Below are 22,349 nucleotides of genomic sequence, written 5' to 3' on the forward strand. Positions count from 1 at the left end.
TTTTGAACAGACCTTTTAATACAGTTGTTATAGCCACTTAACTAGGGTGGCTTGTTTAGCAGCTTCCTAGTATTCTGACCTTAGTCTCGGTTAATAATAATAATAATAATAATAATAATAATAATAATAATAATAATAATAATAATAATAATAATAATATATAATAATGAAAGGGCACCTAGCGGGGGGCAGGGGGGGGGGAGTTGCCCCCGCCAGGAAAACTTGCCCCCGCAGACAGAAATCCTAGGTAAGGTCCTGGTAATTGGACCGAGTGGAGTACAATTCAGGGTGTAACTGCATACTCGTGATTAAAGAAATCGGACGCTCGCCAGTCCAATTACCATAATGAATTGTACTACACGAAGTCCAGTTACTAATTTATCGTGTCAATAATAATTTTCGAGGTTAGTTAAGTCTTGTGAGTGAACACGTCAATGGAAAACAGCAAGCGATTGACGCGCGGATGGGATTACACTCCTGATCGAATGGCGCAGCTTAAGTGTTTGGGGCAAGACACTTTATCCTCAGAGTACCTTTCTTTAAACCTTTACGTATATATAGATTTGGAAATGGTTATTGACGAATTGTCAGAGCAGCCTGACAAAATTGCGGGCAGGGGGTGGGGGTGGAAGTTGCTTCATGCTATCACGCCTACCTAATGAGAAAGCCGAATAAGGGATTTCAGAAGGTTTCAATCAATTTCAGCTGTTTCAATTCAGGAGGAAGAATACAAAGCAGTCTGCAGACGACAATTATTTATTCGATTGTAAACAGCAGGCTCAAGCTCTCTAAAGTGGATTAAACATGGCCAAAGGTCCTAAATAGCTAAAATGAGAACTTGGATTTGCGTTACTGGGATTGGAAAACACAAACGAACAAAAAATGGAACAGGGACGGGGATTTAGAATAATTTGGGAAACAATGGGCTGGGAAATGAGATTTGGGCAAAATTTGGGCTGGGAAATAGGATTAGCACTCCCGCCCTTTCAGGACGTTGACCAGTTCAACTCCACGAACAGTCTCTAACCTTGCGGGCGAGGAACCGCGAAAATTGCGTGGTATCCTCCTCCAAGACGGTAAACATACATCGAAGAGAGACCAGGATGGTCAGAACTGAGGAATATTGACTCTGAGTACAATTAGCAAACTTTTGACTAAAGAGGCTTTGTCAGGGATATTAACAGCCCAAAAACATATTTATGTCGTAGGAAACCTTAAAATAACATTCCTTTTTAATTTACAATTGTCATATATTGAAGCACTGAAATTGTTTTTGGCTGCGGATGGCTAGGATTGAAATGGGTTACACTTGAAAAATTGAGGCTAAACTTTTTAAGTTTGTTTCCGCGCGTCTTCTAAATATCGATATTTATTGCCGTGGTTTGATTTCTCTTGGCAAATTAAAGTTATATCTTCCTTTATATGTTCAAATATAATGTTTTTCGTGAGTTAAGTTGCCTACCACTAATTCCAGAACAGTTTAGACCAAAAATCCGCGAAATCCTCGTGACGTAGCTTCTTTAATTTCTGCTAAAATGTACTATACATTACGTGGCTCCTTTGATCCAATGACGTCATATCAGTGAATACAGGAAAAAAGATCAGTTAAAATCACTGCCATAAATAAAAGGCTGTGTGCATGTGATGCCAGTTTGACACGGGACTTTTAACCTATTTACACTCGGATTCTTTCTTCAACGGAGAATTGATGGCTGGCTTGGTGACCAATTTCTTTACTAGACCCTGTGAAAAAGAAGACAAATAATGACACAGTCAGGGGCGTAGCCAGCTATTTGAAGAGTTGTAGGCATGACCACGTTTTGGCGGGGGTGGGGGGGGGGCGATTTTATTACAGAAAATGGGCCAACTTTCACTTATTGCTAAAGATATAAACGCACTTGTCTCTATATAACTCTAGAAGTCTCCCGCGTTCTACGTGCTATAGCCTGACAAACCGCAACATTTTATTTGCGATATATATGATGCATATTGCTTTCTACATCATCTTGAAAATTCTTCCACCTGAACTGCTCTCTATTATTGTACATTTTAAAAATACGAGCGGCCTAAAAAATTTATAGGCTCGGGTTTACAGCCCTAGGCTAGCTTCGCCATTGACAATTTCGTGCCCAGGGCCTTCTTTCTTATTGTTACGAGGAGAGTTAGTAGGAGAGTTGACGAAGGTTCTAGAATCGACAAATGTTTCCAGCAGCCCACCGGCTTGTGGAGCGTTTTCACGTGACGTCACAACCACCATATTGGTGTTTATTCTCAAACAAAAACCCATTCCTTTCCATTCTTTTCATTTGTTTTTTTCTTATTTTTTTTTTGTCGGGGAGAGCTTATATACGTGTTGGGTGGGGGTGTTTTCAGATGGAGATTTGCGATTAAGGATACTGTGACGTATTTTTTTGGTGCTTACAAGGTTACCACATAGTAAACGTCTCTAAACATAACAATATGATACCCAAACAAGTCCTGTTGTTCCCTATGAGCATTCTCTAAAACGTAAAATGCAACCCCACCATAAGGGGTTATACATGTAATCGGAATAGCTGTAACTAAAATAATCCCACCATGGCTTTATATTCTCGGGTGTTAATTTTCGGAAGAGTTTTTGCGTCTAAGATTTGGAGAGGTTATTTTTTGGTGGAGCTAAGCGCCTTGACCTATTTTTGGAATCTTACGGTATGTTACAATAACGAGTGAAAGTTAACATACATACTCCTTTTCTCAAAAAGTGCAACAGGCGCTGTGAACTCCATGCGCGCAGCACCCCAACAATAGAAGTGCGCTACGGGGCAGCTAGTATCTTAATATCGTTCATATATTAAGACGGATTCCGCTGAAAGTTTGAGCAATGAGTGCGAAATTAAGTACCAAAAATCTTCTCATTGCACGGCAACATTTTGTATACTATTTAAAAGATCTCATTGAAATTCATTTGTCTTAGTGACCCCGCAATTAAATTCTAAAGCATTGTATAAAAAATTAAAGTCAAACCTCGAAAAAATGTATAGAACACGCGCCATTTTGTTTTGAACTGGCGCAAAACGTCCGTTTTAACTGAAATAACTTTATTTTTGCCTGTATTGCTCGAACATTGTGCAGAAACCATCTTAAATGCTCACCGGTAACGGTTTGCTATTGCGGCCACTGCAATATGCGTAAATCTCATCTGTATCTTGATACGTTTTACGTAGTTCAGAGACCATTTCATCGGTCCACTTGAACCTTGCAGGGTTTGGCCTAAAAATGGAAGCAGAACAGTAAATTTCAACGTTGGTAGAGTTGTTAGGAGAATTACAGTGGCAGATCTAGGGGAGATGTCCGCTCACTTTTTTGTTACATTTACATCCAATGAGCCGGAAAGATCCCCTCCCCCCCCCCCCCCCCCCCCACACACACACACACCCCTCTTAACTTCGCGCTGCGATTGCAGTTGGTCATTGCTTAAATTACTGAACTGACAGTGCAAATTTTCGTTCAAGACTCAACTCACTCGACATGTGTTTCGTAGAACTTATCCCAGGCAGGCTTCTCTTCTGACGCGCATCCTGTAAAATTCACTTTCGGGTAGTAAGAATGAAAGGACATACACATCTCATCATTAGCACCCAGACCACCCTGAAAAAAAGCGGACGAGTGCGATTGATTCAATGTTATATTGTGCTTTACAATCAAATCTTCCCAGGACAAGAAAACTTACTAGTAATGACGTGAACAGGACGTGCGTTGAAAACGCTGCCAAATATCAAATACGAAGAATAGTACCACAAGGAAAGCATGGGGTTTTCGGAAACAAATATATAGTCTTATAACCCACCCATTAATTTTTGCGCGCGCTCATTGGACAAAATGCATCACAGAAATAGTTATGGTACAAAATCGGACGACGGGTATCAGCGAATATACCCCGTCCGATTTGACATCCGTCGCCCGATTTTGTAGGCAGGCACAAAACAAACGAATGAAGTCACCTTATTTAATTCTAACTTTTAATTAAATCAGAGAGTTAAAAAATCACGTAAACCAATCAACTTACATTTGTTTCAACCACAGTTACGCCAGTTTTATTACGTAGGTTTTTTCCTATAAATTTACTGGCGATGAAACGCGTTGTAGAAATAAGTCGGAGGGTTATAAAATAAATAAACCCGGCTTGCTGGTGAATTGGAGGATAATGCCCTTGGCTGAAAGATTGTCCTCAAAATTTCACAGTTGCCCTCGAAGCTTCGCTTCTCGGCCAACTGTTCACTTTTCGACAATCTTTCGGCCTCGGGCATTATCCTCCTACCGCCGGGGGGAATATACCAGCCGCCTGAAGGGGTTTATTTACTAAATATGCATTTTTTTATTAAAGTAACGTAGATATGCTCCATGCCTTTACCTAGGGCGTACGGTGGGTGCTCCCCAAGCCCTCATGCACCCTCTCCACAGGAATACTTATTTTATTAATTACTTATTAATTAATATTAATTAATTAATTAATTAATCAATTAATAAAATAACTTTCAAAGTTTACACCTTAGGTCACCTTAGCGCTTTAGGGCTTTATCGGTTTTGCGGACGACAGCCCACGCAACCATCACAATAGTGTATTCTGCACTAAAAAGATATATAAACACGCAAAGGTTTAGAGAAGTATATTTCGATACAAAGTTCGACAGGTCAAAGCGTCGCAGTGTTCAAAATTTCAATTAATGAATTCAAGGTTTTCTGATGCAACTCGGGTAAAAAACCATTTCATGTTGGCGGTGTGTAACAATACAAGTACTTGTTGTAAGAAATGAAAAGGTCATAAGTCAACGTACTCTTATTATTTTCTCTCCTGAGTGGTAGTTGCAGATGGTTATTAATGAATCTCCCTGAAAAAATAAATATATTAATTTGAGTAAAATATTGAAAAAATTTCAAAAAAACATAATAAAACTACAAGCCTGTGTTTGACTAGGACAACTGACAGTACCAAAGAAAGATAAAATAGGACATTTTACGTTTTATGACTGCCTTACCGGTAGGACCGTAATTTCCTTGTCGTGAATCTGGTACGACTTGATTAAAATGGAAAGAAGAGAAATAGTTAAGGAAATAGCTAAGAAATACATTAGTTACATTCAAATTAAAGCAAGGCAAGAGAAAATAAGCACATTATCAGGACCGTATCGATATCTAGGATTTTTTGTCTGCGAGGGCAAACTCCGCTAAACTCCAACATAGCTACAAGAAATAGCCCAGCAGAATCAAACACTATGGGCATAACCCCCCCCTGTTATATGGTCTTTATGACGAAAGGTTGATACCAGTCCACGCTCAAAAGGAGAGAACATTCGCATTATTGGACCCACCTGAAACGTGGCATCATAATGATCGTCTCTGATAATTTCTGGAAGCTCGACCCCTTTCCTCACATGTCGAGTGTGTGCTGCCCGACCTTAAAAAATTAATATGAGAAATATTCACAAGTTGAATGCGTTATATATGTTACATATTTCTGCATGTGTTATTAGAATTTGGCGAAATGCCTTACGTAAATTAAACGGGAGTGGAAGGGGGAAAGAAGTCACTCCCTTAATCAAAAAGAAAAATGGAAATAAAATAAAAATTTCGATGATATTTTAAAAACTCGAAAAAAGCACAAATGATACCGTGTAAGGTGTAACAAATTGTTGTTCTATTGGAAATCTGCGAATTTGATTGGTTCTCCCACTGTTTTCTGTTTAACAATTAAACGGCAAGCTCGAGGTTTCTATCGGCTGATTGTTGGCGAGGGGCGAAGCCCTGAGTCAACTCGCCTGCGCCTCGTTGACTATTAATTCGCTCATAGAAAACTGGGACTCGTAGTCCTTCCTTCCTGTCAAAAAGAGAGATCTTTTATGTTACGTGTATTTGTCAATGCTGGTGTAAAAGCTCTGCCATGACACGCGCCATGAAGCCACTGGGCGCTGGAACTGCTACTCCATAATTACTAGACGTGAAATGATGGTTGTGTAGATAGAAAGAGAGCTAAGCTTTCGCATGCTGTCTCTTACCTGCCGAGTGAGTATGAAGAGCAGAGGCAAATATCCGGATTCCTCCCCCTGGCAATGTTGAATCTTTCAAACCCTGTGAAATCAAATGTCATGGTATAAAAATCCAGTAAATTTGGTTGTAATCTAGATGGTTGGCATCGCTAGCCTTTTGGTTGAAAATAAGCGCAGATTAAATGTTTATTTTTTCATTGGTAGGAACTATCATTCCTGATAAATCCTGGCTCGAACCCAGTCGATTCATAAGAAAATTGTAAGACACGCAAAGGATGGTGGGAAGGACGAAGTCTCTCACCCTCCTCTGCCTCCTTCCCATCATTCCCCGCGCCTGCTTTTCGCTCGTGAAAGTTGACTATGGAGGTTTCAGTTATTCGCCGTAAGGCCTGCTTGCATTCCTCTTCAAAATGTAAAACTAATCTGAAATTTTGTAGCCCCGGACATAGATCTGCCGCTCAGTAATGCTACACTCGTCCTAGGCCCACTTCAAATCGCGACAGCAACTTATCGCTCGAAAAGTACACAGAGCGCTTTGCAGTGTCATAAGTAATTCGTGTTTGCTTTGGTTTTGCATTGCTACGCTTAGTGATTGGTTGAAATAACTCGCGTCACTTTCTCAACTAATCAGAAGTAAAAACCAAAATCAATCGTGAATTGCTCGCGCACGTTTTCCCGCGCTTTGCACCGGCTACATGTATTTGCTTCGAGTTTTGATTGGCATGGTTCACTGGATTGTCTGTGACCTTTGTGATTATCCAGATTGATTACGATGGTTTTGGTGTTACGACACTCGGTTGAAAACTGCTCTATACAACGAAAAATGGGAAATATCGAAACAAACCTTAGCTGTGCACTCTTCTACACAATAGCCGTCTGTCTCCCAGCTGTCTTGATTGGGTGGGATAACAAGGGATAAAGCTGCAACAGTTAACAGAGCAGCCTGATACTTTCTAAGTTGGCTTGTGTAGTAAAAACGTAGACCAGAACTGTCTATGATGCCTGGAATTAATAAAAAAAAGAAAGTAAATAGCTCATAGCTCCCACTCGAAACGCCACCTCCGTGTTCAGCAGTATAAAGCGACTACGAATATTTCTACCCCGGCCCCTTTCCTGGATGCGATGCTAGTCCATCCCTCGACCGCGGTCAAACGTCAGAATATGCAAAAAAGCAAAAAAGTACTTCAAAGGTAAGGCTTTAATTTTCACAGTCCAAAGTTCGATACATAATCGGTATCCTGACGATTTACTTAGTTTTTTGGAGCTTTACTAAAAAAGTCCTACGTGTTTGAAAATAGCGATATGCAGACTTGTCGGCACCATTTGTCAAAGCACTTTGGTTCGGATGCGGAACATTTAAAAAAGTGAAAACACTCGTTTACCTGAGGAAATGAGAATATGTTTACACTCAGGAACTATTTTATCTATCCTTGCTCATACTAACACTTCATAATTTATGTAATTCCACGAAATAGAGAGAAAAGCTGCCTGAGACATTTGACCGCGCGCGGTGGAGTCCATCCCAGGGCAGGACACTAGCGCCCAGTAAAGTGTCCTGCCTCGACAGCACCGGCCAGCCCTCGAACCTTGACCGCTCTCGAACCTTGACCGTTAGGCCACCGCGCCGAGAATAGGTAAACACAATTTAATTGGTCTCAAAGATTACCTGGTTTTAGTTTGACATTATTATAGTGAACTTCCAAGACTGCAAATTTTGGACTGTTGTGTTCTCCGATGGAAAACCCCGCGTCCTCAGGGTAATAGAAGGGCTGTGGAACAAGCAAACGATATCATAAGCACGGTCGGTTGTACATCTGGGCCGGGTTGTTCGAAAGTTGATTAGCACTAACCCAGGATTAAAAGTTGATCGAGGGTTCAATTTCTCTTGTATAAAAGTGTTTTTATTGCTTATGTTTTGTGGAGTTTGAGATTAGTCGACTTCAAAACTGGAAGATAGAGAATATTAACAAAAAACCCTCACTATACGTTGAAAAACTAATATCAAAATTCACGCTAATCCTGGATTAGCTTAATCGTGCTTTGAACAACCCGGCCCTGAGCTACGATTCTGCGTATACGCTAACGACGTGGGAACTAATTCAAACTGTTTTGTCAACACGTCTGTCAAGTCCGGCGAGAATAAATACGAACACGAACCTTCTCGAACATGGAACGAAGATGTAATCGGTATGTGATGTCACATGTTTAAATGCTGTTCGATGATTCGTTACTTCCAACACCGCCCATTATTACTACTGTTTACGATTTAACGAAGAGCACAACTGTAAAAATCTATGGGTTTACAGACGTAAACGCATACGGTACTTGGGTTTTTTTACCCCCACCGTCGTACAAGGGTGAGGGGGGGGGGGGTGTGGATGGAAACCCTCCACAGGGTTTCGTTCTATCAAGGCACAGCGAAATTATTTTGCACTGCGTAGAAAACCCGTAGCGTACTCTACAAGAAGACATAAGTTTTGTTGGCTGTGACGTCGTATGACGTTACATGACGTCAATATAGCCGCCATCTTGGATTTCGCCATTTTTTTAGAAAGTCAGAAAACATCAGTAATTGATGCAACATCAAGCCCCCCCCCCCCCCCCCCCGGTGTTGCAGCAAAACAGAGAAAACCAGGATTCACAGGTTAGAACATGGGGGGCAAAAACGAAATCGAAAACCAAAATATGTTCGTCATGGTTTATGGCTTGCATGGATGAAAATGTCTACAGAATGTTCATAGTTCTGTTATAGATACCTGTCCTCCAATTGCCCAGCCCGCGATGATAGAGGGTCCAATGCATTCCTTCACAGAAGGCGGCATGTCAGCAGAATTTAGTTTTCCTTGATAATTTAGGTCACTTTTCGGGAGATCATTTTTACACTCATACAGCATCATATGGTGAACCACTCCTACACTTTCTTCCTGAAGTATAGGCTCGATCTAAAATAGGACCAAACATAGATTGTCAGTTTACGAAGCAAAGTCTACTCTTGCGAACGGGGACTTCCGAATTCTTACAGCTAGGAAACGCGTCCTCTTAGGAGAGGTGCCCAAGCATCCAAACATACTACTCTTTATAATCCGTTAATTATCTCCACGTGCGCGATCGATTGGTTTAAACACATCACGTTATGTAGCCAAAACTGGGAAATATCAGATGATATCCCCCAAGTAATATTCCCTAGTTTTCAGACTTTGCGATTTACGTTCACCCGTTTAGTTTTTATCCCAAGTAAATTCTCAAATTGGATAGAACTGAATATTCTGAACAGACGTACAATTTTTCGAAAACACCTTTGAGAAAAGATCTCCCGAAACAAGCAGCCTTGCGTAAAAATATTTAAAGGACAAAAAACACAGTAGCCTCCATTTGGCTCAAAAAAAAATATGCACTGATAGTTATCTGTTCCACGAAGTTCACAGTTTTCCGAGAGCGAATTTGAAGCTCTCGTAAAACTGTTCGCTTCTCGATCGGAATAGATCAATGTCAGTGCATATTTTCGCACCAGATGGAGGCTATTGATTATATATTACAAAAATAGGTCACCAAGGGTGACATGAGTCTAATGCCGTATGGCATAGTGATTCAGATTGCGCGGTTTTCGTAAGCCGGTTAAAATTGGTTAGAGGTTTGTGTTCGGGAGTTTTTCTTATAGCAGCTAGGGGCACGTGATGATATGATAAAACGAAACAGTCATAAATGTTATATCTTCACAAAATTTAAAGTATGAACAGGAGTTGATGTTACTTCTTCCGTATTGTCCGTAAAAGCAGAAACGATTAAAATTTGGACAAGATTGCGTGACGATTTACAAAAAGCATGTTCATTACAACAAGGGTTGAAGAACTTCACATCGTTTTCTTTCAGATTTTTCACCATTTGATGATGACTCTGAAACAGATTTTGCAATAAAAGCACTTGAAATAGTGACTTTACTCCATTTATGTAAGCACTTAGTGACAGATTTTCCTAAAAACGGGTGTAAATGCTCGTAATAATGATGACCTTTTGAACGCTGGAAACTAGGCATATTATCGAGCTACCATACACAGGAGCGAAGACTGTTTATCATGATGTACAAATTTCGCGAATCATCACTTCCATATCAATGTAACCATTTTATATTTTTCTAGCTGTAAGAAGAACTTAAGATCTCTGAGAGTCGTAAAAGATGAAATTCGATTTCAGTGTATGGCAAAGGCCGGGACAGTGTAATACTGCAAAGCGGCCAAACAAACGCATTTTGATTTAGTCGCGTAACTTGATTTACATTTATCCATGTACATCTTTTATTTTTGAAGGTTTTTGTTTGCACTGTAAAGAAAAAATTGGTCAAAATTCGAATGACTTAAATACAAAAACCGAGGTAAAGTTTTCTATTTTTTAAAACAAAATAAATATTTGGTCGCATTGTGTAAATAAACGCGAGTCGCCGTCGAAATATTTTTTCTCAAAGACGTCTTGCTTTTTAAGCAAGACGAAAACACAAGTGCTTAACTGAACTGAAAACGAAGATTTATTTTCACAAAAAGCTTACAAATGTCTTAACTGGAAAATTATTTCGTCCTGTTCAAGTGTTGAATAATCGTGACTTGAGAAAGAACTTTTAATTATGCGTGGGAACACGTGTCGCTGATTGGCTGTTTTTAATTGAAACTAATCGTGCGTGTCCGTACGGAGTCCGTTCTTGCAGCTGATCATTGTTTTCTACATTACAGCGAACGATTATCGATCCCGAACCATTCCCTTGGGATTGCTAACAGCTTTTTTCATATAACAAAGAGTCTAATGCGCATGCGCAAAGCGCACGCAAGCATTAGACTCAAAAATAGAAAATAAACGAAACTTATCTCAAAAGTAGTTAATTAACGTGGTGATAGTTAGCTTGGGTAAATGCTAAGCGGGTTTATTAAGTATCAAAGAGCAGATTTTATTCAATACGTTTAATTTCTTTTCAGTAAACTAAGCAAGGATAAACATACTGTACGTTTACTAAATGACTTTACCTTAATTATGTCATGTCTCTTCTGTAACTTTGGAAACTCAAACACACGAAACCAGTATGTTGTACGTTCACTCAACACCGCTGCCTATGAGAGATAAAGAAAGAGAAGAAGAAACGATGAAGGGATGAAAGAAAGTAAGAAAGGGAGAAGAAAAGGGGAAGGTAAAGAATCCGATCCAAACAACGCGTCGGTCAACGCGTCGGCCGTCGACGTGTTGGCCGACACGCTACGCTACCGCTAAGGCTACGAACGTCGACAAAAACAATACCGACGCGAATGCTACGAAGAATATTCGGAATACTGTGGCTAAATGATCGGCAGCCGGTCAAGGTCGTCAATGCACTTAGTCTTGTTTATCTTGTTACTTCAGAACTTGGCAAAACCAAACTTTGATACGTCAATTAAGAAGTGCTAATTATAATTAAGCGATTCAGAAGAGCGCTTTCGATTTCTTATATCCAACTTTTCGTTTGCCCTGGGCTTAGAGAACAAAGCCATCATTTGTAGCACTTAGAAAGTACTGCATCTCACCGACGCGTCATGAACTTTCAGTGTCCAAACGCATGGCTTCGTGTGTTGCCTTGAGGGAATTAAACGCCTGGCTAAACTAGGAAACACCGTTGCCGAAACATTGTTGCGGACGCAAATGTTTGCCAGTTTTACTACGCGAAAAAACATATTTGCGGAAACAAATGTTGCTTCACGGAAACAAAAAGTGTTTCTGCCTCAACTCAAAAGCATTTTTGCTTCCCGGACACAAATTTTGCTTCCGAAACATATGTTGCCCAGTTTAGCCACGCTGGAAGCAATGTTGATCAGTTTAAACGAATGCGTTACACTTCGTTCCCGGAACATTGTTTCCTAGTTCAGCCACTCGGTTAGCAAAACATTTTCCTTGCTTCCCGTTAATTTTGCCACCTAGGAAATATGACAAGGAACAATGTTTTCTGGTTTAGCCAGGCCTTAAGTTTTTCCCTTATTGCAAACACATGCATAACCGATAGAAACCGAAGTGTTTTTGTCTCAGCAATATTACCTTGTTGACGGTAAAGTTGAAAGTCTTTGTATCATCGGGAAGTTTTGGCACATTACCAACAGTGTTGAGTAGTCGTGAACTTCGAGCTCCTCTGCTTTTAAAATCATGTGGCGGAATGTCATTTTCAGAGGAGGGATCGTCTGGATGGAATGCGTAGATGAGTTTGGTCGTTCCCTCCTGTATGAAAGGTAAATTAGTAAGTAATAATAATAAATAATAATAACAGTTCTAAGCACGCACTTTACATACGTCTCAGTGCGTTTACATTTGAAATTTAAAAGTAAAAATATAAAAACCCGATTTAAATTACAATCAGATAAAAATACGCAAAGAATAACCTAATTTAATTACAATTGATAAAAAATAAAAATAAAAATGACAATAAAAACATGGCGAACTTGTTAAAAATATATCGACCACACGATTACTTATCGTGAGTCGCTAAACAGTACGTCAGTAAACATTTACCTGAACTGCGTTATCTTGAAAATCGCAAGTTTCAAACTTTCGTTTAAACTTCATTATAGTTTTCCCGCCATTCTCCACCAGAGATATCAGCTCATAGTCCTGCTGCGAATCTATCTGAGGTGTCACGTGACCAGTCGCATGACGATCCTGCATGAAGTACAAAAGCTGTCAGCTTCATACGCTTTAAAATAGCAGCTTTCACGTTTACCAATTTGCCACGTAGTCAAAAATGGAAGCTGGGTAATTGACGTACAAACGTAGCGATTTTTGAGCATTTTGAGCCGTATCAGCACAAGCCACTACAGTGGCTCACCATTTGCAAACGCGCAATTTGATTGGCTATGCAGATACCCTATATCGATCATTATAGTTCACGGAATCTGATTGGTTTAAATTTTTCATCCGCAGAGAGACAGAAAAATATACCCGGATGGAAAGTTTTCGTCCGTGAGAATTTTTTGTCAACAAGCGGGCCTACAGACAGAAAACCTCATTTAATTCATTGCATTTAGTGGGTTTCTTGCCTGGTTTTGTTTCGTTTGTGATTTCGGCTTTCAAGTAAGTCCTTTATCTGTTTTATCCTAAAACGTAAAAATTAATTCAAGATGCTCGTTTTTGAATGGCCGTTCTGAAGAAAATTTAGTGGTGTACAATAAAAAGATAGAGTGAAAGATGTTAGCATGTTAGTCATTTGTTTTAATCACGTCAAATTTCCACGGGGTCACTATCAGCCGATAGTTCTTGGACAGTACATTTAAATAGAGTGACTCGAGGGCTTGGTTGCTTTTCATTAACGTTAAATTAACCAAGTGTCAATCTTATAACTCATTTTCTTTTTACCTTAAAGTAAGGTTTACCATCTTTCACCCAACCGATCAGAATATCAGCTCCTTCCATCTTGCCTTGACCGCTGGAGATTCCAAAACCGACCCATCCAGTTGTTTGAGCTTCCACAGTAAAATAAATTTCTTTGTTTGCAATGCTGACATTCCAGTACAGCTTCACTTTTTGGTCTTCATCCAGAGGAGCAAAGAAGGAATGCTGTGATACGAGATCAGCAGAGGACTTTGCCAAACACATAAAGATTAACGAGAGGTATAAAACCAAAGTCTTCATGATTCCTTCGATGCAGTGATAAGCCAAGCACGTAGTTGTTGTTAGTATCTTTTGCACCCCGCGCGATTTACCAGAAGGGAACTAACAATGCTGAAAGAGAGGCACAGTAAATTGACCTGTTATGTAGAATGAGAATTTTAGACGACCTTGCAAATAGAATTCTATTTTTGCTATATTTCACATGTGAAAAAAGCGATACGTCCAATCAGCTTCGCGTATAGTTTCAAACAAAAATGCAAGCAAGATATAAGCTCCCCTGTGATATTTACACGTAATTGCAATAAGGTTGTCATAGAAAAAAGGAAAAAGTCAAATAGAAATTAATTAAGCGCATGCATGAAATTTATTCGTACAAATGGCCTCAAAATACAAATAAATAAATTTACCTTGTTAAAAGTGGACTCAAAGTGAAAAACTCGTGAGTTTTCTGTAAATGCATGCTACCAGTTATGAAACTATAATTAATTCCTACTTACCTTTTTTCTTTTTTATGACAAAGTTATTGCAATAAGGTGTACTCGCATTTTAAAAATAGGGTAATAAAAAAGTAGTTGTGATGTCAGAAAATAGGTGTTGGGTCGTTCGAAATATATTGTCACGATAGGAATTAGACCCCTATCTAAGTATAAGGAAGCGAACTCAAAAAATACCTCAAAACCAGAAAATACCTCTGAATTGCACATGAAACGACCACTCTATCTGAAATCTTGACCTTCTTTCCAAATATGGTTAACGATACAATACAATTCAGAAGTAGTTATTTTAGCATACAATAAGTTCAGTACAAAGTTTACATTAGGAAAAGATCTCAAAGGAACATCTGCCCAGACTTTGCAAATAGCTTAATAAGTCAATCTATTCATAAACATAATAGATTTTTCATTTCAAAAGTAACCTTTTATTCTCGCATTATATTTCTCAAGGTAAACGAACCAAAAGTTAATCTGGATTTTTAATTACAACTTAACCAATGAAAATACTATATTCTGGAAAATACATCAATCTCTCGCATGAAAACTAACTTTGATTCATGTACAATAAAATCTCTTTTAGTGAAGAAATCGAACGGGAATCGAACGGGAATCGAACCCATGCCGGTTGGGAATCTTACCAACCGGTATCTGGGAGGCCATGGGTTCGATTCCCATCGGGGACTCAGATTTTTTCTTTGTCCCACGCTCGTGTCATGTTGAATAATTTCTTCACTATTTATCCCGAGCTTGCAATTTACCACCTTTATTATTTACTAAGATCTCTTTTGTATAAGAACTCAATAGCGAAAGACAACTGTATTTACCTTAGTTAGTATATAAGTAACGGGTAAACTGTTACAAATCGATTACCTTGAGGTCATTGAGGACTATGAGGATTACCTCGAGAGTTGTACTATGAGTTAGTGTGAAGTACTGTCATTGTTTAACCTACAATAAAGAAGATTTGCTGAGTTCCAAAGAAGTTTCATGGTTTTCTGCTGTGTTATCGTCCACTAACGCTAAAGAGCAAGTTCTCCGTACTTCTGGCATACGTAACGAGTGCCGGCAGCCTAGCCAGTGGCTCTACCGAGTTGTCCTCCCCGTCCCGCGTCGAAATACATTATTTACCGAACCAATCGTCCATTCATCCGTCGTGAGTTTCAAGCACAAGCAAATAAGCGCCCGATAGTCATAAAACGTATCGTTACAGCGGTGTTCGAACCCGAGACGTTCTTTCAGCTCTTACGACGATCAACGAGGACAGAAAATCGACAACACAAAGGAACTCAACGAATAATTCAAGGTAATCCCTCGGAAACTAAAACTTTTCGAGTATTCGTGGTTTTATTTCCACTTGAAGTTATTTAACGAGAGTTACACACCTCGTATTTATCCACGAAGTCACTTCGAAATTGCGTGTTTATCCACGAACTCTGTTCGTTTACATCCAAGAACTTTGTTGAATTTATTTACAATCTATCGTGCTTTTTAGCCGAAGATAGTACTTTGTTATTGTACGATAACAATATTTTATTAAGAAACATTGTGCCTGTTCGCCTGTTGCGCGAATGACCAAAGGTAAACGAACAGCCCGATATAATCTCCGTCGAAGAATACAAGCTCTTACCAGTTCAAGAAAAAAAGAAAAGTCAACAAATCGTCCATAACCCAGACTGTTTTAGTCCACCGGGATATTTTGATTCCAACACCGGAATTTGCCGTTGTGCCTGTCATCGCCAAGACAACACGGAACCCGTCCACGAACCAAGCGGATCGCCCCGCAGAAATAGCCCAGCTTCGCCCAGTATTTTACAACAAGAATATTTACGTCAACTCAACCAAGAAACTGCCTCCCAGACCGGACAACCAAGTCCATCCACGAGGTTTTTACCCGCCACCCAGGCCGGACAATCCAGTCCCTCCACGAATTTTTTACCCGCCACCCAGGCCGGACAACCAAGTCCATCCACGAGTTTCTTACCCGCCACCCAGGCCGGACAATCCCGTCCCTCCACGAATTTTTTACCCGCCACCCAGGCCGGACAACCCAGTCCCTCCACGAATTTTCAAACAGCCACCCAGGCCGGACAATCCCGTCCCTCCACGGCCCTTCACGCCGTTTATACTCCAGAGAAAAGCTCGTCCCGTAGTACTACACCGGACCTCGACGAAGAAAATAGTAGTTCACGAGTCTGAACAAGACGAGGACGAAACAACACCTCTTTTACCCTCCTCGTCCCGTAAAAAGACAGTTTCTATACCCACTGAAATAGAAACAGAAAAAGGACACACCGATAAAGGAATCATTGCCTCTATATCTCCTGGCTCGTCGATCAATTCTAGTCAAGAAAGTTTAAACGATCTTAAAATGGATTCAGACGAAATGACCGATCTTCAACGACAAATGGTCAACCTTCAACACCAAATGTGCAGACAACTTGAAGCAGCACAAGCTTCGTTACAAATCCCTACTGTGGCCGAGTCTACAGTGGCCAAACCTACTCCATTGCACGGACGAGAAAACGAAAATGTCGACCGCTGGCTACAACGCTTTGCTCTTTCCTTGCTAATAGAAAAATACACCCAGACAGTGATCAAGCAGCCGTTCAGTTGGCCTTACACCTATCTGGCCCAGCAGAGTCGTTTTATTACAACCTCTCCAACACAGTGCAAGCTTCCTATGATGCACTTAAAGAAGCACTAAAGGAACGTTTTTCTCCTGCACATCACCATCTCAGACTCCGACAAGCACTCTCCACTAGACGCCAAGGACCTAACGAGTCAATTGAAAACTTTCTCGCAGATTTAAACGAGAAATTTAGCTGCCTAGATTTACGTGATGAGGACAAACTAAGCTATCTTATTCAAGGCCTACGCGCCGATATTTAAGCTGACGTTTTAAAGAAAGAACCCAAGACTTATGCGGCGGCCGAAGATACTGCAAGATTAATCTATTCCATCCAGCAATCATTGCAACAACGACGGGAAGAAGACATTTCACGTCTTGTTCAGAACGCAAAGCCTACCACAATTTCAGACAACACCAGAATAGACAAGCTTGAGAAAAACATTGAAAAACTAATGTCCCGACTAGAGCAAAAGCCGCAGGATATTCAGACCTCACCTCAAAACCATATGGAGAGTAAAATCGCCGCATTTCAGCCGATGTTGACACAGCCCTCAGAAGCTGAACAGTTAGCCAGTTTACAACAACAAATGCACCAACTCCATAACATTATTTCTGGAACTCAGGCTATCGCAGCCTACCAACTCAGAGTTTTAACCACGAAAGTCCAAACAACAGCGAAATTCAGCGTTTACGAGAAGAAAATCGCCAATTAAAGGCTGCCCAGAGAGATTTTCAACCTCAGAGAGAAAGAACCGCTGATAACTACGACAGAAACAGAACATCACCAAATGTCAACCCTGACTTATCCCGGTGCATTAGAGGAAATTTGCAGAATGCAAGCCCGCATGAATGGATTTATGCGTACTTATGCATCCCGAAGATCCATTTGTGACATTTGTGGAAAAGTTGGTCACGTGACACAAAATTGTTTTCACCGATTCCAACAGAGTCCAAGCTATCACCAGCCCCAAGCGGTTCACACTAACAGCAACACTCAAGCAAACGAGCCCAGAATTGCTGCCTTTGAACAAGTTGTCCCCTCGCCTAATCAGCCTTCCAGCGATCCGAATACCCAGAATGAGCAAGTTGAACCAGTTTACTATGCTAGACGAAGCCACCCGATATCAAACTCACCTGAGAGTTCAGAAGTTCCAACTATTAGCACTATTGATACCATCACAGTCAGCAGTCCATCTGAGACGAATGCAAACGAGAAGCAACCGAGTGAAATTAAGACGGACCTTGTCACCATTTCCAAGCATCATGCCAAAGCTGCCTCTGTAAAATCCCTTCGAACCAATAGCAACCAAGAGCTCTAGTTATTCGAATAGAAGTTTGTACCACAGACAGGCCCAGTGACATGAAGAGCCATGTAATTCCTACCGTGACTGAAGAAAATCTGGCATATGAAAAGCTGACCTTACCAGAAAGTAGCAACTCAAAACTGGAAACAAACCGAGCAGCCAAGGCAAACGTGCACCATGACAATGCCCCTTCACAGAACCAAAAACGGAAAGAGAAAGGTCGAACGTCTACAGACTTTCCAAAAGGCGAAAGTCTACCTTCCAAACAAGAGCAACGCAATGCCTTCGTTACAGCCAAAATACATGGTTGTCCCGTTGACCTCTTAGTTGATTCAGGAGCCTGTATCTCCGTAATAGACGCCGCATTCTTACAAGAAGCCTTTCCCGAAGGGACCTCACCCATCATTGTCCCAAGCACTTATTCACGAGTGGATACAGTTAGTGGCGAGAAACTACCGACAGCTGGAAAGATCGAAGTACCCTTGTCATTACACGGAAGAGAATTTCCCTGTCAGTTCCACGTTATAGAAAATATGACCACCAACGCTGTTCTTGGTCGAGATTTCCTATTGGCCAATGATGCGATTATTAATTTTGCAGACGGAACATTGAAACTTGGCAACACTCACGCCATCATGTTGTCTCTAAAAGCAACACATGCACGACCTTTGACCACTTTAACAGTTCAAACCAGTCAACGACATAATGACGACAAACCAGCACCGCCGGACCTTTTCCAACTTTGCTCGTGGTCCATTTATTCTACAGTGTAAGAAAACAGCTATCTTCCTTCTTAAATTCCTCATCATTTTGCTGTTGATGTCCTCTCATGGCCATGCTAGAGGTCAGGACCTGAAATCATCGACCGAATTCAACACAAGCACCGCAGTCTACATCTGTCCAGATTCTTCAAGTGTCCACAGCGAATGTTCACTGGATAACGTCCAAGCTAGTCCAGTTCCAAGCTCCACAGTTGCTGTTTGTACTCACACCCGTCCGCCTAAAAGAACACACGTCCCTACCCAGCTCTGTAGTGCTCAATGAGGCTCATCACAAGATGCAACCAGGATAACGATACCAATCACAAGATATTTAACGAAAACGCTCATCTTGACGGAAAACGACAGGACCGGAATTCCATACAAGAATTAACACGGAGAAAAAGAACGCTAATGGACATATCATAAGTCAAGTATCCTTCGGCGAGTTCCCGCCACAGTCCTTCAATGCAAGTCATTTTAGGATATAGCCGACTTGCTCCCAGTTATGTCTTTCCAATAAGTATAGAATAGTTATATCATCCTTCTCAAGTAATATTTCAGTTCCAACAGAATATTTCGAACTGATCCAGCCGGTTTAAATAATACCAAGTTCAGTTATGTTAAAAACGTCGAATTATTCGTCATCTGCACGTTATATAGTCTGATCTTCATTTTATTGAAATACGTGTATTTAATAGTGAAATATATATATAACTTCACAATTGTCTTGCTTTCCAAATCAAATTATTCATCAATAACCATTTTTCGAATTGATGCTGATACCTACCGCACTAAGATGTCTACCCTGATCGAGAACAGACCGTACCAGCTTCTGAACAAAGACCCGACAGACCGCTTGACCCGAAAGTTGTCTAAAAAGCTGCTGACCTTGAAACAAAACGGAGATCTATCAGAGGCTGTTTATAATAAGATCAGACCGCGACATAAACAGCCGCTGAGAATCTACGGTTTACCAAAAATCCACAAGGCCGATATACCATTAAGACCTATTGTATCATGTGTTAACACCTTTGCATATGATTTATCCGCCTACTTAGCTAACATCTTGTCTCCTTTAACAGGTAACTCGGATTTCACGGTGACTAATTCAGCCCATTTCGTGTCCACCATCAGCAGTGAGACGATCCTGAACAACGAGGTCATGGTGTCTTTCGACGTAGAGTCGCTGTTTACCAACGTTCCTATCGACGGCGCTGTACAAGCCGCGCTACGGAAACTAGAGGATGACCCCAGCCTTGCTGACCGCACAACTCTAACACCTGCTCAAATCGCTGATCTTCTGAAGTTTGTATTGAGATCCACATACTTTCAGTATAACGGATCAATCTACGAACAACAAGAAGGCGCAGCCATGGGAAGCCCAGTTTCCGCTGTTATTGCTAACCTCTACATGGAGAGCTTTGAGGAGCAGGCATTAGCTTCATCATCCTACAAACCTAAGATATGGAAACGCTACGTAGACGATACCTTCACCATCTTGGATCGCGAGAACGTCGATAGCTTCTTACAACATCTTAACAACCAGCAGCCTTCCATTCGCTTCACCATGGAAACAGAGAGTGACAGCAAACTTGCCTTTCTTGACACCGCAGTCTCGAGAGAACTAGACGGCCGCCTCACCACCAGCGTATACAGGAAGCCTACACACACTGATCAATACTTAGCGTATGATTCACATCACCCTCAATCAGTAAAACGCGGTATTGTAAAGTGTCTTTACGAACGCGCTAAACGCCTCGTAACAAAACCATCTGTAATATCCAAGGAGAAAAAACATCTGTCATCTGTTCTTGTATCTAATGGTTATCCTTTTTCTTTCTTGCAGAAGATCACCAAGACTAGAAAACCGAACACCAGTGCTGAACCCGTGGCTGAGTTTAAATCTACTGCCGTTCTACCTTATGTCCAAGGTCTTTCCGAGCAACTTCGCCGCTGCCTACAACAACAAGGCGTACGCGCTGTTTTCAAGTCGGAAACTACACTACGATCACAACTAGTACGGCCGAAATAATAATAATAATAATAATAATAATAATAATAATAATAATAATAATAATAAAACTTTATTTAAACTCGAATTTAGAGTAGCTTAACAAGCTAATATTTCCGAGAACGAAATAGATAACAACAAATTAAAATAAAAATTACTATTTACATATTTAAAATTGACTTATATTAACTAATTGAATTGGCTTTGCAGATGTGCTTTTAAAGTCAGATAAGTTACATAGCCTTATAAAGTTAGGTAGAGAGTTCCATTCTTTTGTTGCCAGATAAGTAAAGGAGTGAAGACCAAAAGTTGTAGTTCTAGGTTTGGGCATTTCCAGTATATAGTTTCCACGTAGGTTGTATGAAGTAGAACGGAACGAGAACATGTTTCTCATATAGGCTGGATAGTCATTGAAAAATAGACTTTTGTACAAGATATAGTCCAGTCATTTTACTAAAAATAATGGGTAAACCTGCAACTAATTGCAAAGAAGAAATTCCAACGGTTTTTGACCGAGAAACTCACCGTTAACAACATATCGAAAGTCCCAGAAAATCCCGTTAGGGGAAGGTACTGAAAAATGGGTTTTTTGAGAAGCTCTGAGACACGTTTTTAGAGATGCATGGAAACGAGGCTGAATAAAGCTTTTACAAAAACGCGCGTGTTTATGTCTTAAAAGTCAAAAATACAACAAAATTTGAAACGATATCTCAATTGGGAGGTTTTCTTATTTTAGAAATCAACTTAATTTGGAATATTTCATTTGTACACAACTTTAATTTGAAGTCTATTTTAGGTGCTTGCTGCGTAAAAAAGTCGCAACCCTGTGTAAATGACAATATTTAAGTTGGCTTTTTATCTGGAGCGATTTTTCATTTTTTTTTTTAATTTTTTAATGAAACTTGTTGAACTGTTTAAATCTTTCTTCAAAAATAGTAATACAATTCAAGGAAGCTTAATTTTCGTGTGGAAAGAGAAAGAAAAGCGTGAGTTAGCGTGAGATCGAAGTTTTTAACTCGGAGGCGTGAGACTCACGCCCAAGGCGTGAGACTCACACCCAAGGCGGGAGAGTTCGCAGGTATAGTGTGCTGTGTTTGACGCCTGCAGAAATTTCAATCTCCGTCGAACAAAATGGCTTGAGAACTTCAATGTTCTGTGCTCCGACCAGGTAAGTGTATTCTGAGTTTTCTTCAAGAGTAGTTTTTTTCTTTCAAAATGGAGAAGTTTCCCTTTGCTGAATCATATTTATATCACGTGGAATGCACTGTTTCTAAAGTGATTCTAACGAAATTTCTGCGGCTACAGTATTTCTTTGAGTCTTTCAACGAAGTTGAAATGCCACGTTTTACATTCTGGCTTCAACAATATCCACTAAAAGGCGTGATCACTGCACAGGATGCTGCAGTGAGTTAAAATAAGAACAATATTATCCTTTCTTCTACTCATAAAGAATGATATGTTTCCAAAAGGTTTTTACCCGATTGCTGAGATTTATTGGGCTAAACACGAAGCGCCTATG

The 22,349-nt window shown here is 40.3% G+C and overlaps 1 protein-coding gene across 1 annotated transcript in view; it reads right to left on the reverse strand.

Annotated features, from left to right (window-relative positions):
* Window positions 1-1,163: 1,163 nt before the first annotated feature.
* Window positions 1,164-22,349, reverse strand: part of LOC144649305 (DBH-like monooxygenase protein 1 homolog) — a 33,385-nt gene continuing 12,199 nt past the window's right edge. Inside the window, exons 2-15 of the mRNA XM_078508778.1 lie at window positions 13,377-13,742; window positions 12,537-12,683; window positions 12,069-12,245; window positions 11,033-11,116; window positions 8,780-8,965; window positions 7,690-7,792; window positions 6,868-7,025; window positions 6,033-6,105; window positions 5,349-5,434; window positions 5,016-5,054; window positions 4,815-4,868; window positions 3,503-3,627; window positions 3,132-3,249; window positions 1,164-1,743 (exon numbers count right to left, since the gene is read on the reverse strand). Coding sequence (XP_078364904.1) covers window positions 1,672-1,743; window positions 3,132-3,249; window positions 3,503-3,627; window positions 4,815-4,868; window positions 5,016-5,054; window positions 5,349-5,434; window positions 6,033-6,105; window positions 6,868-7,025; window positions 7,690-7,792; window positions 8,780-8,965; window positions 11,033-11,116; window positions 12,069-12,245; window positions 12,537-12,683; window positions 13,377-13,652 — 1,698 coding nt within the window. The 5' untranslated portion in view covers window positions 13,653-13,742 and the 3' untranslated portion in view covers window positions 1,164-1,671. The remainder of the gene's footprint in view (window positions 1,744-3,131; window positions 3,250-3,502; window positions 3,628-4,814; window positions 4,869-5,015; window positions 5,055-5,348; window positions 5,435-6,032; window positions 6,106-6,867; window positions 7,026-7,689; window positions 7,793-8,779; window positions 8,966-11,032; window positions 11,117-12,068; window positions 12,246-12,536; window positions 12,684-13,376; window positions 13,743-22,349) is intronic.

The sequence above is a fragment of the Oculina patagonica genome, chromosome 4 (genome assembly GCF_052425735.1).
Source record: "Oculina patagonica isolate OP01 chromosome 4, crgOcupat, whole genome shotgun sequence".
Taxonomy (NCBI): domain Eukaryota; kingdom Metazoa; phylum Cnidaria; class Anthozoa; order Scleractinia; family Oculinidae; genus Oculina; species Oculina patagonica.